This window comes from Ascaphus truei, chromosome 1, assembly GCF_040206685.1.
Source record: "Ascaphus truei isolate aAscTru1 chromosome 1, aAscTru1.hap1, whole genome shotgun sequence".
Classification (NCBI taxonomy): domain Eukaryota; kingdom Metazoa; phylum Chordata; class Amphibia; order Anura; family Ascaphidae; genus Ascaphus; species Ascaphus truei.
The window spans coordinates 441,588,784-441,605,274 of NC_134483.1; the positions used below are offsets into that span (position 1 = coordinate 441,588,784).

The 16,491-nt window shown below is 42.6% G+C and overlaps 1 protein-coding gene across 3 annotated transcripts in view; it reads left to right on the top strand.

The window, feature by feature from the left end:
- Window positions 1-16,491, top strand: part of TRPC3 (transient receptor potential cation channel subfamily C member 3) — a 138,965-nt gene that overhangs the window by 55,833 nt on the left and 66,641 nt on the right. For all 3 annotated transcript variants that reach the window (XM_075616011.1, XM_075615994.1, XM_075616002.1), the window contains exon 3: window positions 15,048-15,227. In XM_075616011.1, coding sequence (XP_075472126.1) covers window positions 15,048-15,227 — 180 coding nt within the window. The remainder of the gene's footprint in view (window positions 1-15,047; window positions 15,228-16,491) is intronic.

Consider the following 16,491-nt stretch of genomic DNA (forward strand, 5'->3'; position numbering starts at 1 on the left):
TGCCTTCTATGCAGTTCTGTCCCTTTTGGCTGCCCATGCTATTTAGGTTCAGCCCTTCCATCAGGAATCGCTGTATTACTGGTAACCTGTGCTTGCTACAAGCATCTCTGTTTGGCCTACCTTGGGTCTACCCGTTACTGTGCTGAAGTACTGGATCCCCATCACTAAAGCTTCTTCACTCCTGTGGCCTCTCTGCATATCCTGCTTCCAGAGGCCTTCATCACTTCCTGCCCTGAATCTATGCTTATCAGAAGCAACTCTGTTTGGCCCGTCTGGCCTTCATGCGCTGAAGCTCTACGCTGAAGCTCTATGCTGAAGCCTTCTTTATTCCTGAAGACCTCCCATGCTGGAGCATCTATGCTGAATCCCCTGCGCTGTAGCTGCTCTGTTCCCTTGCGCTGAAGTGCCTACGCTGAAGCTCTTCACTGAAGCTCTTTGCTGAAGCTTTCCTGGTACCGACCCCAACCTGTGACGTCGACCATTCTCCTGTGGTGCCTGCCTTAACCCCAGCCTGGATAATGTTTACTCTGCCTTTTCCAACCCCGACCTGGCTACCCACGACGATGGAATCCGGACTCGGCTTCGCGGCCTCAGGTCTGTGTTTACCTATCCCCACCTCCAGCCTCACGGTCTGGTCCAGGTTTGTGGTGAACACGTCCGTTACAAACACGCAGCTTCGTCAGCTCCTGCTGGGTCCATGCACCCTCACACATTGACATTATCCACTACTTCTTGTATCTTCAGTGTTTGTACTATGTATAACTTCCCTAAGTAGCACCCAATATTAATGCTCTAGGGAGGTACTTAATCTTTCATCTATAAAGCATTAGTATGACCACACCTTGATATTTAGTGAATAAATATATATAGGGATAAAGAAAAATACAACCCGTTTGATAATTGCGATGTGCTACTCCAAAAACCCTTTACAGAGTCAAAAACACAGAATAGAGAACACAACAGGAGCACAGCTCTCATGAAATATGTAAAAAGAGAAAGAAACAGAAAATAATGCAACACAGTATGACAAAGTGTATTAAAGGATCAATTCACGTGCGTCAAACGCATTCACCAGCGTCAAACGCACTCACACAACCCAATTTGTTTTCTACGACACATGCTTGAAACATTGTACTGATGTAACTCTTTTTTTGTATTATGGTGTTTTGTAGTAGATACATGTTACCCACAGGTCTTGTCATACTGTATATAGTAGTATTGCAGTTAATGTTTTCCTTCAGTATTGTCATTATAAGCATGTCCAATGAATCCATGTTCACCCTCCTCTTCAGATTGTGGGTTGGCGACACTCTGTGCTTCAGCAAGAAGAAGAAAGCAGAACGCTGCATTCACTCATTACCCACATTACCATAACTGTGCCGTGCACATGTTTCACATTCAAAATTTGAATAATCCTCGTTATCTTCACTATAAATTTTATCTCTGTGGCTTTCAACCTGTGTTCCATTAAAATCCCGTGGGAGTACAGCAGGGGGGACGACAAAAAAAAACTATTAGAGCAGGTAGTGTCCAGGGAGCAGTGCTCCCCTGGACTAGGCCAGATTGCCAGACAAGCCCTTGCAGGGATCTTCATCAGGGCAAAACTAACATGGAGCAGAAATGCAGGGAATATAAAGGTAATATAATCCAGAAGTGAAAAGAGATCACGTTCCAAGGGGCCACATACTGTACCACAGTGCAAGCATTGCCAGGCGACCAGTGTAAACAGAGCACACCGGGGAAAACGTTAAGCTCGATGTGTCCTGCAGCATACAAATCCCCATGCAAAGAGAGAAACATACACCTATAATACACATATAACATCCACCCATGTAAGAACACAAAAAATTACATAAAGAACATCAATAACTATTACAAAAAAAAACATAACAGTAAGTATAATAGATTCGGCAGGTAAATGTATTTGCAAGTAATCAAATAAAAAGAGAGGGCGGCCACACATCTATAGTGGATATGTAGAGATATTAACCATAAACGTGATAGGTCGATAAATTCTCAATAGACTACAGTATAAGGTTGAGTAGCTATGTCTCAGGGTTAATGTCCAAATCCTGCCAGTAGAATGATCACAAACTAGCTAAGTGATAGCACCATCATAAAATATTAGCAATCAATATTTGCAGTTCATGATATATATGTGCTACTTAAAGTAAGAATCTCAGTCGTCACCCAAAATATATCGCTGTTACCACCACGTAGTCCATTATTAGCCTGGAATTGTTGTACAGTAGCAGGCATGTGTAATGTACTGTATCAAACTGTCAAAAAAATATAATATTCTATATATTAAAAGATATTAGCAACCATTCCTCGAGGGGGTCCGAGCATTGTACCAAAACCCTTCAGCATCAATTAAGCTCCCAAGAGGCACAGCACAAAGATTTTCAATAAAGAACGGTACAAGGCAGGGTTGCCTTTGTCCCCTCTTCTCTTTGCCCTGACGATCGAGCCACTGGCGGCTAAAATACGCGAGAGCGCAAACATCCAGGGCGTACCAATTGGCAACACAAATTACAAAATCTCGCTCTTTGCCGACGACATAATATTGTCCCTTACCCACCCCCAAACGTCTCTACCCAAGCTACATAAAGAACTGATAGAGTTCGGCAAAATTTCGCATTACAAAATCAATAATGACAAATCAGAGGCCCTACACCTAAATGTCCCAGAGCCGGAAGTTAACCTACTGAAACTAAATTTCAATTATAGATGGAGTTGCTCATACATTAAATACTTGGGAGTAAATGTATCATGCAACTACCATTCTCTATATAAATACAACTACCCGGCATTGTTCGGAAAAATCAAAAAGGACCTGGATAAATGGGAAGAATACCAGATCTCATGGATCGGAAGGATGATCTCGGTAAAAATGAATATACTCCCCAGATTACTATACTTCTTCCAGACACTCCCGATCCATGTCCCCGGCTCTGAACTTAAAAACATTCAGAACAAAATGTTTTCATTTGGAAGGGCAAAAGACCCAGAGTTGCCAGGTCGGTACTCCTGGCATCCAGAGGGAGAGGGGGCCCCAGACATCACAAAATATTACTTAGCAGCCCAACTGAGGCAAGCCGTAGTGTGGAATGCAGACCCGGGCCTCTATTGCTGGCTAGACATTGAATCCCACTACGTAAAAACGCCTTCTCTGCAGGCCCACCTTTGGTGCATAGACAAGGGAGATAGACCTTGGCGCTATAAGACACACCTGGGAAGTTTGGCGGAAATGCAGAACGAACTTTAAATTAACAGCACCAGGCTCGCTGCTTACTCCGATCCATAACAACCCCCACTTCCCCCCAGGATGTGAATCCAAACAATTTGACGATTTCCGCCTGAAGGGGATCAGGGTGATCGCCGACCTGTTGAGCGGTGGAAGGCTGCTGAACTTTCAAGAATTACGATCAAAACACGAGGCCCCAGAACTGAGCCCATTTAAATATCTCCAAATTAGACATTTTCGCCAAAAACTGTCCCCTAAATTCGAGTTTCCTCCCCTCACTAACTTTGATAGGCTATGCCAAACCGGCACGCATCAAACAGCCCTGATCTCTAACATATATGCTGGCTTGGAGATAACAGCAGGCCCCTCCACTCACGACTACATGTCCAAATGGGCGGCGGAACTAAATATAGACATAGATAGAGAAGACTGGGAGGACATATGGGACGCAGCTTCAGGAACTTCCATATGTACCACAACAAAAGAAAATATTTATAAAATCATGTTCCACTGGTATCTTACCCCAGTAAGATTGAAGCAAATCTACGCCCTGGCCTCGGATCTATGTTGGAGAGGCTGTGGACATAGAGGAGACATGGCCCACATTTGGTGGTCGTGCCCAAAAATCCAAAACTTTTGGCTTTCAATCCAAACTTTAATCCAAGAGGTAACCGGCCTCACAATAACCCCAGATCCACTGACCTACCTCCTGGGCAGGCCAATAGAGGAAATTGACCGCCCGGTAGGAAAATTAATCTCCTCCATCCTTACTGCGGCTAGGTGTGCTGTGGCATTCTCCTGGAAAAAAGATCTCCCCCCCTCCATCCAGGCGGTTAAGAGAAGAATAGATGACGTAATGCTTATGGAACGACTGATGACAGCGTTTCTAAGGCGTAAGACTACACGTCATTACAAAATATGAGAACCTTGGGAGGTTCATTGACACCCAAAAGGAACCCAAACAGAGAAACTATGACTCTCGAGACCTCAGTCGGTAGGAAGGTCGTGTCAGCGGGGTGGGGAGGGCCCCCCCCCTCTCACCCCCACCCCCCTCTCACCCCCAACCCCTCCCCCCCTCACCCCTAACCCCTCACCCCTAACCCCTCCCCCCCTCCATCTCCCTTCTCTTTTTCAGACCTCTCGCTTCCCCGGTCACCCAGTGACCCAGAGGTCGCACCACTATTGGCGACCCCCCACTCCTCACACGGTAAATTGAAAAACAAGTATGTATTAGGATGTTGTGATGTGATTTATGCCTGTAAACTTGCCTAATTCCTAATAAAAATGTTTAAAAAAAAAAAAAGATATTAGCAACATGCTGGAAACGGTTGGATACCCAGAGTCAGGGTGGCTGGTCAGAGGCAGATCAAATAATGTATGTGTATGAACAATTACTTTCATCAAGTGGTTAACGTCCCAGATATAGTTAAAATAGGTAAAATAGCAGTAGTAGAGATCATGTAAATCCAAGGGTGTGGGTAATCGGTGTCCCCAAAGCATCATATAGTCTTTACAGTATGTCATACATGGTCAGCCAAACAGGTGGATCAGCACCGATTATGGATCCAGACAGGGAATAGAAACAATATACAGTATTTAGATATCAGGTTCAGGTGGGGGCCCAGCTCAGTGTTCAGAGATTCGCTTTGCAGTCCAAAGGCAAAGTAGTGGATCTCATCCTGCCATGCTGAGATGCTCCTAAAGGCAATTGAGGCAGAATATATCTATCTACATGTAAATCCTGGAGCCGTTACCACTCCTATCTGTCACATAACGTTAACATTGAGAGGTAGGGTGGTGTTACAAATGCTTGTTTTTATCTAAACTTTAAATCATGATTTCAAATGTTTTACAATGTTGCCTTAGAGTTATCAATTTGTCCTGCCTTGGCCTTACTGCTTGTATTTAGTGTTCTGCAATTTTGCGATGATTCTACTGGCAGGATTGGAACATTAACCCTGAGACAAAGCCACTCAACCTTATATTCTATTGAGAATTTATTGACCTATCACATTTATGGTTAATATCTCTACATAACCACTATAGATTTGAGGCTGTCTCTCTGTTTTTGTTTGATTCCTTGCCAATACATTTAACTGAAAAAACAAAAAACAAAACATAATCTGTGTACATTCACACTTAAAAATGAATAAAGCTAAAAGTTTGTACAATATCACTATTAATTTACATAAACATGTATAATACTCTTTCCCCTAGTATTAATGCCCTGTGGACAGATATTATTTTTGCTGAAATGCCAGTAAATCCAGCTCCTCATTTAATCCTTCTGGTGACATGGTATGAAGTTTGAAAATCCAATATGATTCCCTCTGTCGCAGCCTCAGGAATCTGTCACGTCTCATGGACCCCATATTGACACTCTCCAATCCCAACAGTTTTAAACCTTGGGTGTTTTGTGAGTGTTCTAGAGCAAAGTGTCTGGATACACCATGTCCCATAAAACCCTTAGCAATATTTCGTTTATGCTCGAGAAATCTTTCCCTCAGCATCTTCTTAGTGCGCCCTATATATTGTCGCCCACACGGGCAAGTACATGGGTACTATTACAATTAATGAACTGTTTGATAGGGAATGTTTCTTGCATGACCCTTGAGGTAAATGTATTCCCTTTGTTGCTAATATGATGACACGTTAAACATCTGTTGGCCCCACATTTATAACAGCCCGCTGGGCGTACTGCAACCAGGTCTCTTTTGTTTTGGACATAACGTCCGGCCCATCCTTTTCTTTACGTAACATGCTGGGTGCAATGATATTTTTAATAGATTTAGCTCTTTTAAATATAATCGATGGTCTCACCTCTAGTTCTTCTTTTCAAAATGTTATCATTTAACAGAATCTCCCAGTGTTTATTAATGATTTTACCAATAGTTTTTGCAGACCTGTTATGTTTTGTAATAAACATTGCCATATTCTCTCATGTGGTTTCATTATCCGGTTGTTTTTGTTTTTTATTTACCATTGAATCTCTATTCAAGTTTCTTACTTTACCAAGTAAAGAAAGGGGGGGGATCCTCCGGCGCTGTCAGGGTCTCCTAGACCTCCTGCCTAGCCATAGTTCTTCTGTCCACTGGGTGTGCTGCTGTCTTCTGTTTCCTCTGGGTTCCTCTGTCTGCCTGTCTGTCTTCTTGTTGCTCCTGTCTCTGTCCTTTATAGCTTCTGCTTCCTGGTTGGTTCAATTGCCTTTGCTTCAAGTCAGACTCCTATTGCACATGCCTCTGTCTTTGATCCTGATCTGTTCATGTACCTGTACCTGTATTTAAGTCTGTTCACAGTAAAGGCCCTTGCTGGTAATCTGGCTTGTCCCTGTTTGTTCCCGTTCTCAGTCCCTGCCCCCAGACCTGTCCATGCTCCCCTGTCCTGTTCCAGTCTCCTCGTTGCCGACCTCTGCTTGTTACCTGACTTCACTACCTGCCGCCTGCCTCAGACCCCTGCTTGTTACCTGACTTCGCTACCTGCCGCCTGCCTCGGACCCCTGCTTGTTACCTGACTTCGCTATCTGCCGCCTGCCTCTGATCTCTGCTTGTGACCCCTACTACGCTCGTGCTGTTCCGGCCACCGAGATCCTACCCGCCGCAGGAGTCTCCCGTGACAGGCGCGTAGTTTCACTCGTATTCCGGAACACCTGCAATGTAAACAAAGAGGGACCACAATCAGGAGTGGTTAAAACACATTGGTATAACGTGTGGAGTTATATAGGTAACATACCTCAAAAAAAGGGGGGAAAGAAGGGAATCATAGCATAACACTGTTTATTAAAAAGAGATTGCAAACTCACAAGCGGCCACTAAAAAATGGCATAGAGAGGAGTAGTCTCCAGGCTCCACCAATCGTCGTCCTAAGTGGTTGGATATCCGTGTGGAGTCTGTTCCAGCCGGTAAGATGGTGGTGCAGGGATGTAAATGACAGCAGGTTTGTCTTCCCAGACTTGTGCACAGCCTGGATTTTCTCCCGTTCGTCAGTCTCCTTGCTGCTGCTTCCGCCTTCCGCGCATGCGCATGCACCCCGGTCGTGATGCTGGCCAGGCTGGAATTGCTCTCTTACTCCTCTGTATGGTGGCTACGTCACTGAGGAAGCTAATTTGCGAAACGCGTCTGACGGATTTTGGTCATCACAAGCCACCATACAGAAGAGTAAGAGCGCAATTCCAGCTTGGCCAGCATCACGACCGTGGCGCATGCGCATGCTCGGAAGGCAGAAGCTGCAGCAAGGAGACTGACGAACGGGAGAAAATCCAGGCTGTGCACAAGTCTGGGAAGACAACCCTGCTGTCATTTACATCCCTGCACCACCATCTTACTGGCTGGAACAGACTCCACACGGATATCCAACCACTTAGGGGGGCGATTGCTGGAGCCTGGAGACTACTCCTCTCTGTGCCATTTTTTAGTGGCCTCTTGTGAGTTTGCAATCTCTTTTAATTACTCTTGTTAATAAACAGTGTTATGCTATGATTCCCTTCGTTCCCCCCTTTTTTTGAGGTAACATCAAGAAGTGCTCGCCATTCCTTATTTGGAGACTTGTTGCTTTAATGTACGTGTGTTACCTATATAACTCCACACGTTATACCAATGTGTTTTAACCACTCCTGATTGTGGTCCCTCTTTTTGTTTACATTGCATGTGTTCCGGAATACGAGTGAAACTACACGCCAGAAGATCCCCCCCCCCCTTTCTTTCTGTGACTCTATACAGAGGTTGGTGAATCACCTCTGAAAGAAACTCTGGCAGCAGGATCACACTCTATGAAGGACTGAAATTTTGAATCCACTTTATCACGTTTGGCGCAGTTATTATATTTTTTCTTGTTACTTTACCAAGTGACTGTTCAATTTCTTGTTTCTTATATCCCATCTCCTGAAATTTTTTTCTTAAGAAGAATAGCCTGTTCCTCAAAGTCTTCTTCTTTTGTGCAATTTCTCTTTATACGTAAAAATTGTCCATACGGAATATTAGACTTCCATTTTCTCAAGTGGTTGTTTTGGAATGTAAATAATTGTTAGCATTCACTGTTTTGAAATGTGTTTTGGTACAAATCTTGCCATTATCATTAAAAAGGTTCAGATCTAAAAAGTCAATGGATACGGCATCATAGATCACTGTAAATTTTAAATTCATATCATTCGTATTAATAAAAGCTATAAATTCCTTAAGAATATCTGCTCCCCCTTTCCAGATAAAAATGAGGTCATCAATGAATCGCTTGTAAAATATTATATTTCCTAAAAATGGGTTATCATTCCATATCACTATGTTCAGTGGTCGACAAATCACCAAAAAATCTACTCGCCGAACAAAAAAATCTACTCGCCACCTAGTACCACACGTGTGATGCTTGGGCCAATAGGAGCTCGCCACGATGTTAAATCCACTCGCCCGGGGCGTGCAAATGTATAGGTTTGTCGAACACTGACTATGTCCATATATAAATTAGCGAAACTGGGGGCAAATTTCGTGCCCATAGCTGTCCCGCAACATTGTTGATAAAATTTCCCTTCAAACATAAAATAATTATGTTTTAAAATGTAATTAATACAATTGATAATAAAATCTACTTGTTCTGGGCACATTAAAAAGTCCTTCTTTAAAAAATATCTTGCCGCTTCCATACCATACTATACCATACTATACCAAGCGAGATGCAAGGAACCAGCGGCTGCCTCCGAGTGAGTCCGGGAGATCACGTGACACCCCCCCCGAGTGAGACAACCCGCGGGGCAAGCGTAGCGGACGGAGAGTCAGCTGCATTATCGGTTCCAGCAACCGCTATGGAGACTGCACGTAATACCGGTGATCCAGAGGGAAAGTGCATCACCTGCTCCCAAGATCGGCGTGTGAGATTGGCCACACTACAACATATCAGGCAATAGTTTCTGGCTTACATTTATCTACATATTTATTGTCTCAACATTACAATGTTTATGCTCTGAACGTGATATATTAATGTGTTTACATATCTTTATTTGTTTTTAGTACAATACACCGTAGTCTGCTACAGCGCCCTTGTTTTTTGTTTTGTTTTCTATTATCATTCAGGATTGGTGATCCGTGGTTTCTGGGGCAGCGGCCAGCCAGCCGTTTGGACTTGAACTTTAATATACACAATATTTATTCCACGTTGATCTAATATACACCCCTATATATGCAAGGATAGACCCACATTTGTGGTTCTGATACTGGACTATTATTGTAGCCATTAGAGGTTGGAATTTTCACATCTAGTGTTATACTTCATAGCCTTGCTCACCGGCCTATGGAGAGTTGTGGTCCATGCCATTACCACTGGTTGTCTTTTATAGAGGTATATACGTTGAATGTTTGTACACTTTTATCAACTGTGGACACTGCTCTTATACATACAGTATATAGGCACTCTCTACAGCTGTGTCTGATTTAGAGCACTCCAGTTCCAACATCCCCCACCCTTTGCTTATCCAATACATTTAACTGCCTAATTTATTATACTTGCTGATATGTTTTTTTTACAGTTATTGATGTTCTTTATGTAATTTGTTGTGTTCTTACATGGGTGGATGTTCTACAGTATGTTTCTCTCTTTGCATGGGGATTTGTATGCTGCAGGACACATCGGGCTTAACCTTTCCCCGGTGTGCTCTGTTTACACTGGTCGCCTGGCAATGCTTGCACTGTGGTACAGTATGAGGCCCCTTGGAATGCGGTTTCTCTTCGCTTCCAAATGATGTTACTTTTATGTTCTCTGAGATTTTGCTTCCTGTTAGTTTTCCCTGATAAAGGTCCCTGCGAGGGCCGAAACATTTTTTTCCTGATGGATTTATAATATACACTTTATGGAAGTTACCTGCGTGGTGCTGTATTTCTTCATCCAGTCCAACTCCGCGTTCAACACCATGATTGCTGCCCTGAGTGATGTACCTGATTACTGATTATATCTATACATGCACACGCCAAAACATACTATTTACTAGACCTTCCTGAAGTGTGCCTAGATTGCAATTCCATATATATTTATCCGGCTTCATTGCTCCTGTTGATAACACAACATATCATGTTATAACACAGAAAATCACATTTTCACACTTTTACATTCAGCCGCCATCTTTGGTGAACCCAGTAGGCTCACGGCAGCGCTACTCTCACTGCCTTCAGGGCAACTCGTTCCCTGGTACATACTACACTCAATTTCAGCTCTAACCAGTGATAAAATCATGGCATACCCCAGGCTAGGCAAAACTCTCTCCTCTGTGCCTGGTGGTCGGTGTTGCAATAAATATTTTAGAGGAAGGCGGCTCTATCATTGATTGTGGATCAAAGAAGAAACAGGAGAAAGAGCCTTTATATGGCCCATGTTTGAATCTTTCAACCTTATGTCCAAACGTGTGACTGGGAAAAGGAAGCCCCTTACTCAGCAACGTATCTTTACTTGTCAAACAAGCAGGGATGAAGTGTATAGACACACCATGTGGAAACATCCTGATGTCAAACTACACTTGGAAACATTTCCATTTTTGTTTTGAAGTTCTGCTCCCTTGGGACTTTTAAAATTAATTTCATCAAGAGATCCTTTGTGCATGTCCTACACAATTGACTCAGGGTCATTGCTGGAACCTTTGTCTTCAGATTTATGGTGGTAAATTCTTTTATTATACTCCAAGACGCTGCCAAACGATGTGTGTGATGGCAGGACAACACTCAATGGACCGTAAATATATTGGGGCACGCAGCGTGTGAAACAAAGCAAAACATTCCTTTCAAGTGTGTGAATGAGATATTAGTGCTGTTTGCTTATTATGGTCAGACAACTTGCACATAATGGGATTCCGTGTATTTAATGTTTGGGAAATGTGTGTATTTTTTGTGATGCAGATCTAATAGCAGAATCGATCATGGTTTATTGTAGATGACAAAAAATATCAACCACCTTGATGTAGAAGAGACAAGGGATCCCCCAAATGAATGCACTCAAAAACTATGTTCATAGAAGTGAGAGTGTCTGTGAATGTGAGCCCATAAATGGGGTGGAACGAAATAGCCAGTATAGGATGCAGTAATCCAGATAGCTAGATATTAGAAGAACGACTGGCAACGTGAAAGAATGAGAGCCGGTTGAGTCAATTGACACCTGTTGAGTAAATTGACCCCTGTTAAATGAGTGCTGATGATTAGTATTTAAGATTCAAATTTTATTTCCAAAATGTTCTAAAATAAATGAGGGATAAAAAAAATGGTGGTGTGCTAATATATTAGAGTGAGTTTAAAAACGTTCATTCCGACAGACGGTCAGAGAAAAATGGTAACTGATGTGACACAGAATTATCTAGCATTCTAAAGGGAGTCCCTTGAAAAAGCGCTAATGTGAAACGTATGTCGGGAACGCGGTGACGTCAGATTGTAGGTGTCTCCACTCACCAGTAGTAGCATCTGCCTAGTGGAGCAGGGGGCTAGCGCTCCTGATTGCTTCACAAGCACCTTTGGGTGTCTGGAAGTGTTCGGTGACTGCACCAGCTCCATTATTAGTAATTTGTCTGTCCGTCCGTTACTTAGAAGGGACTTTGGGACTTCAACCAACTCTAGCAACACGGAACTCTCAGTTAAGACTCCGTTGGCAGCTGGATCGCAGCAGAGGCTAACAGCTGAGTATAAGAGGAATCATCAATGCGCCTGAGTGCTTCACAAGCACCCTCATGGATGTTGGTGTTTGGTGATGAACCTAGCTCTATATACTCCTATCTGCCTGTCCACAATACCTTACATGGTGTAGCAATATAGTAGAGTGTCAGTAACGTAGGGAGTTAGCCACCAGCGCCCCTAAGTGCTCTACAAGGCCACTGAGAGCTTCATAAAGCATCCCCAAAAGAAGTCAGGAAGTTAGTGGGTTAGTCACCAGTGCCCCGGAGTGCTTTACAAGCACCTTCACAGGGATTGCGAAATTTCTGATCACTGCCCCATCTTCGGACATATTTATCTACTACATGATACGAAGAGTCATATTAATAAATAGACCCCATTAGTCAGGCAATGCTATATTAACTTAGAACTTCCGAGTTCCAACCCACCTACAGGCAAAATAAAACTACCCTTATTCAAACTTCCATTATGGGATTTAGTCTGTATATAGAGCAGGGGTGCACAAACTTTTCCCACGGGCCCCCCTGCCTGCTCTCCCCCCCTGCTCACGGCCCTTTCCTTATCTTGTCTCCAGCATCAAAAGACGCAGCGGGGTCACATGATGTCACAATGCCATGACAACGCCACATCACGTGACCCAGCGGCGTCAAATGCCATGGTGATGCGTCACCAGAGACAAGGAAAGGGAATTACAGAGGACTCACGCTATCCCCCGGCATTTAATTTAAATGCCTTGGGGAAGATGTGGGGCTTCTGTAACCGCCACACCCCCCTAAAAAATCTCGCGCCCCACACTTTGCGCACCCCTGATGTTGAGTATACTTCCAAGTACAAATCTATGATTGTCAGTATTTTCCTCCATTCTCTGGTGGTTTTAACTCACCTATTGTCTGGTGATTTAACCCACCCCCATTATTTTATATGGTTGTTAAAATAAAGTCTAGTTTTTATCTTACACCAGATTACCCATCATTGTTTATTTCGGGGATACAGTTATACACAGTGATTTCTCTGTGCCAGTCGCACTCCCTATTTACATTTTTGTATGACTCATTTTCCCTTTCAAGGTATTTAGAGAGTGCACGCAACTGGGTATTCCTGTTTCTCAACAGGAATTTTCCTTTGGTGTTGCTACTAATAGGAAAGTGCCCATGTAAGAATAATTCTGAGCCCTATTATAGCGCCCTACAATAAGGAAAAGATAGGAAGGTAGGTGGTAAAGGAAAGTAAGGTAGCCCTATAAAGAATTGCTGTGCTAAGCCTAACTTGGAATGAGACCATGCTAATTAGTGGAGAAACCACTAGTGCTCACGCTGTACTGAGCAGACTGGCAGCCGGTCGATCAGTTCCATATGCAGGTGTCGGTACTAGTATGCTGCATAGGGAGAGAGAATACCAACTTGGCCGTTCGCTGGAATGAACGTCAATGACTAATGACGTCAGTCCCTATGTACATTTCGTGTGTACGCTCTTTGTCAAAAGTATGTATCCGCCTCTTCGTCAATGGGACTGTAACAGGTAATTAACCCTGTCTCAATGAGGCTTCAATAGAAAGCCTCAGTAGTCTTTGGGTGGGGTTGACGTTGCACAAAGTACAAGCAAATGTTAACCCTTAGCACGCTGGTCCTGTGCAGAGGGGAGCAACTCTTTGGGAGCCCCATCAAGCTGTCCGCCTTTGGGGCAATGCAGATGTGCACTGGGGGGGGGGGGGTAGATTTTCAATGCAGCTGCAGTTTTGTTAGGAATTAAAGTTCCGAAAAACAGTCATGTCAAAGCAGTGATGAGGGGACAGAGTAACAGGAATGGAATAGAAAAGCTCCAGAAAAGGACTAAACAAACAACACAGACGATACCCGATCAACCTTAGTTGATCAAAACAATTTTTAGTATATGGTATTATTCACCAGTAGTCATTACATTCACAGCTTGTAAATGGTTGTTTCAGGCGTTGATGGTATCGTACAGTATATGCTGAGTTCAATTACCTTGCCGTGGTTCCCAGTCTTATGTCTACCGGATACATGTGCTGGCTGCTAAGGCTAACTGCTTATGTGGTGTTCACAACCACTAGCTTGAAACAGCCATTTACAAGCTGTGAATGTAATGACTAGTGGTGAATAATACCATATAATAAAAAATATTTTGTACATATCCAGCACTGAATCCAGTACAATTATCTGGATCTTCCTTGTTTGTATAACTGACCGTTTTCTGCCGAGGTGCAATATACCTGGAGATTTTCTATCATATAGAGCCTGAGAATTAGATTGTAAGCTCTTCAGAGCAGGTACTCCTCTTCCTAAATGTTACTTTTATGTCTGAAGCACTTCTACCCTCTGTGTTATTTATATCATTTATTATATATGATTGTCACGTATTACTGCTGGGAAGCGCTATGCACATTTATGGCGCTATATAAATAAAGAGATACATACATACATACTGTATATCAGATCACTTTAAGTATTGTGGCAGTATGCAACATTTTGTATCAAATCTCACAAACATTCAAGGATTATTTATAACTAAATACTCCAAGCGAGCTGATCTATGTGCCAGCATCTGACTAGTCTATGGAAAAATTATAGCTTAACAACCAATTACCACTTTACAAGGTTAAATGTAACATCTCTTTTAACCACAAAATGTTTGCAACTATAGAAAGAACAGGGCAAATACTGGCACTCTGTACTCAGACAAAACATGTCAGTTCCCACAAGAAGTGAATCATTTGCGATTCTGATACTTTTTGCTTGAATATTGGCTGACTAAAACTGACAATTTAGTCCACGGACTGGGTGAAATTATACAATATACTTAGCATCTACTATCCAGGAGACACTATCTACTTAGCTACACGTTAGTTCACATTTAAGTTATGAGTTTGTCTTTTTTGTATACTTTATTGTAACTAGGATAATATTAAAGATTCATTTTAATATAATTCACAAACCTGACATCTGGCTACTGAGTGCTCTTCAAGCTGAGTCCTTTTTTCTTCTCTGTGGATTCTTTTTTTTATATACATACTATCAAGACCATATTAACCCCCTCTTGAAGGTGACTGAAGGTGGCTAATATGTGGTCATCAAAAGGTTACATCCTCCAAAACCAAAACAAGAGTGAGATTCCTTGATTGACCCTAACATCAATTTCTCTACTTTCCTTTCCAGAATGACTATCGCAAGCTCTCTATGCAATGCAAAGACTTTGTGGTTGGCGTTCTTGACCTGTGCCGGGATTCTGAGGAAGTGGAGGCCATTCTGAACGGGGATGTGGATGCTGAGCCGGTGGAATCTCACAGACCTTCCCTTAGCCGTGTGAAACTGGCCATCAAGTATGAAGTGAAGAAGGTAAACCCGCAATGTTGTTTCATGTTTTTGCTCTGTAAGACCGCTGAGAGATCCAGAATTTCTTGATAACGTAAACACATTTCTGCATTAGAGTAACGGCTGAACATAAGAAAATAACACATCTGCCCAAGGAATAATAGAAATATGTAGTCACCATGGAGAGACTTTCATATCTTTGGAAATACCGCTGCTTTCTTATTCCCTGTGTTTGTTCTGTTTTTCAGTGCAGATATCATTGAATAGCTTTATCGCGATTTGTAGCGGACAAAATAATGATGGCTATCCATGAAAGAGTAATTTAAGAGCTAGACATATATTATTGTGTCTTTCTATCTGGTGCCATACTCAGCCTACCTTTTTTATAATAAGTACATTAAAGGAAGAAATATGTACAGTAAAAACATGTTTCTCCTTTCTACACCATCAGGGTTTTTCTTTATTTAATGGAGAACACCAATAGTTAATTTACTTATGCGCTCAGTTCTGCTTAAACATTTATTATATATCAGATTTGTCAAAACGTGCCTGATAACAGATACAACTCTGCTATTTAAATTGATGGAAGTATATACTGTAATATGTTCATGTTTCCATCAAGTGTCATCATCATATATTGGCTTATACCTCGTATTTCCAAAAACCAGAAAATAAAGCACCTCCACTTGTTTTATGTTCATACAGATAATTGTATAGAAGTTTATTTGGCTCTTTTACAAATGAATATGCTGTAATGTAAGGTGGAAAGAATAGATGAATGAGAACAGCACTGGCGGTAGGTGGAGAACCCAGTTGCAATATCACTGCTATGCTCTGGCGACCTAGCAAGTGACTTTATCTCCCTGGCAGGGCCGGCTTGGAATTTGGCAGGGCACCAGGGGAGAGCCCTGGGCCTCTTACCTTCTCAAGCATCTCTTCTTGCTCCTCATCTCTGCTACGTCGTGGCATCATGTGACGTTGTCATTGCAACTTGACGCGACTGCACCGATGGAGCCGACATCGAGCCGTTCCTGCTCCCTGGGCCTCAGCGCTCAAAATGTAATTGAAACATTTTAGAGACAGGTTCTTTTTGTCTGCACAATTCTCTTTACAGAGCTGCATACATTTATGCAGCTCTGAAAAATGTGAAGTACATTGCAATACTAGATATAACTGCACACCTCCAATTGTCCAAGGTGCAGAAATATTTTTTGGTTCTTCTTACTATTATTATATGTAATCCATAGACGCCCCTCCCTTCCCGGTCGCAGATCGGACCCCTAGGGCG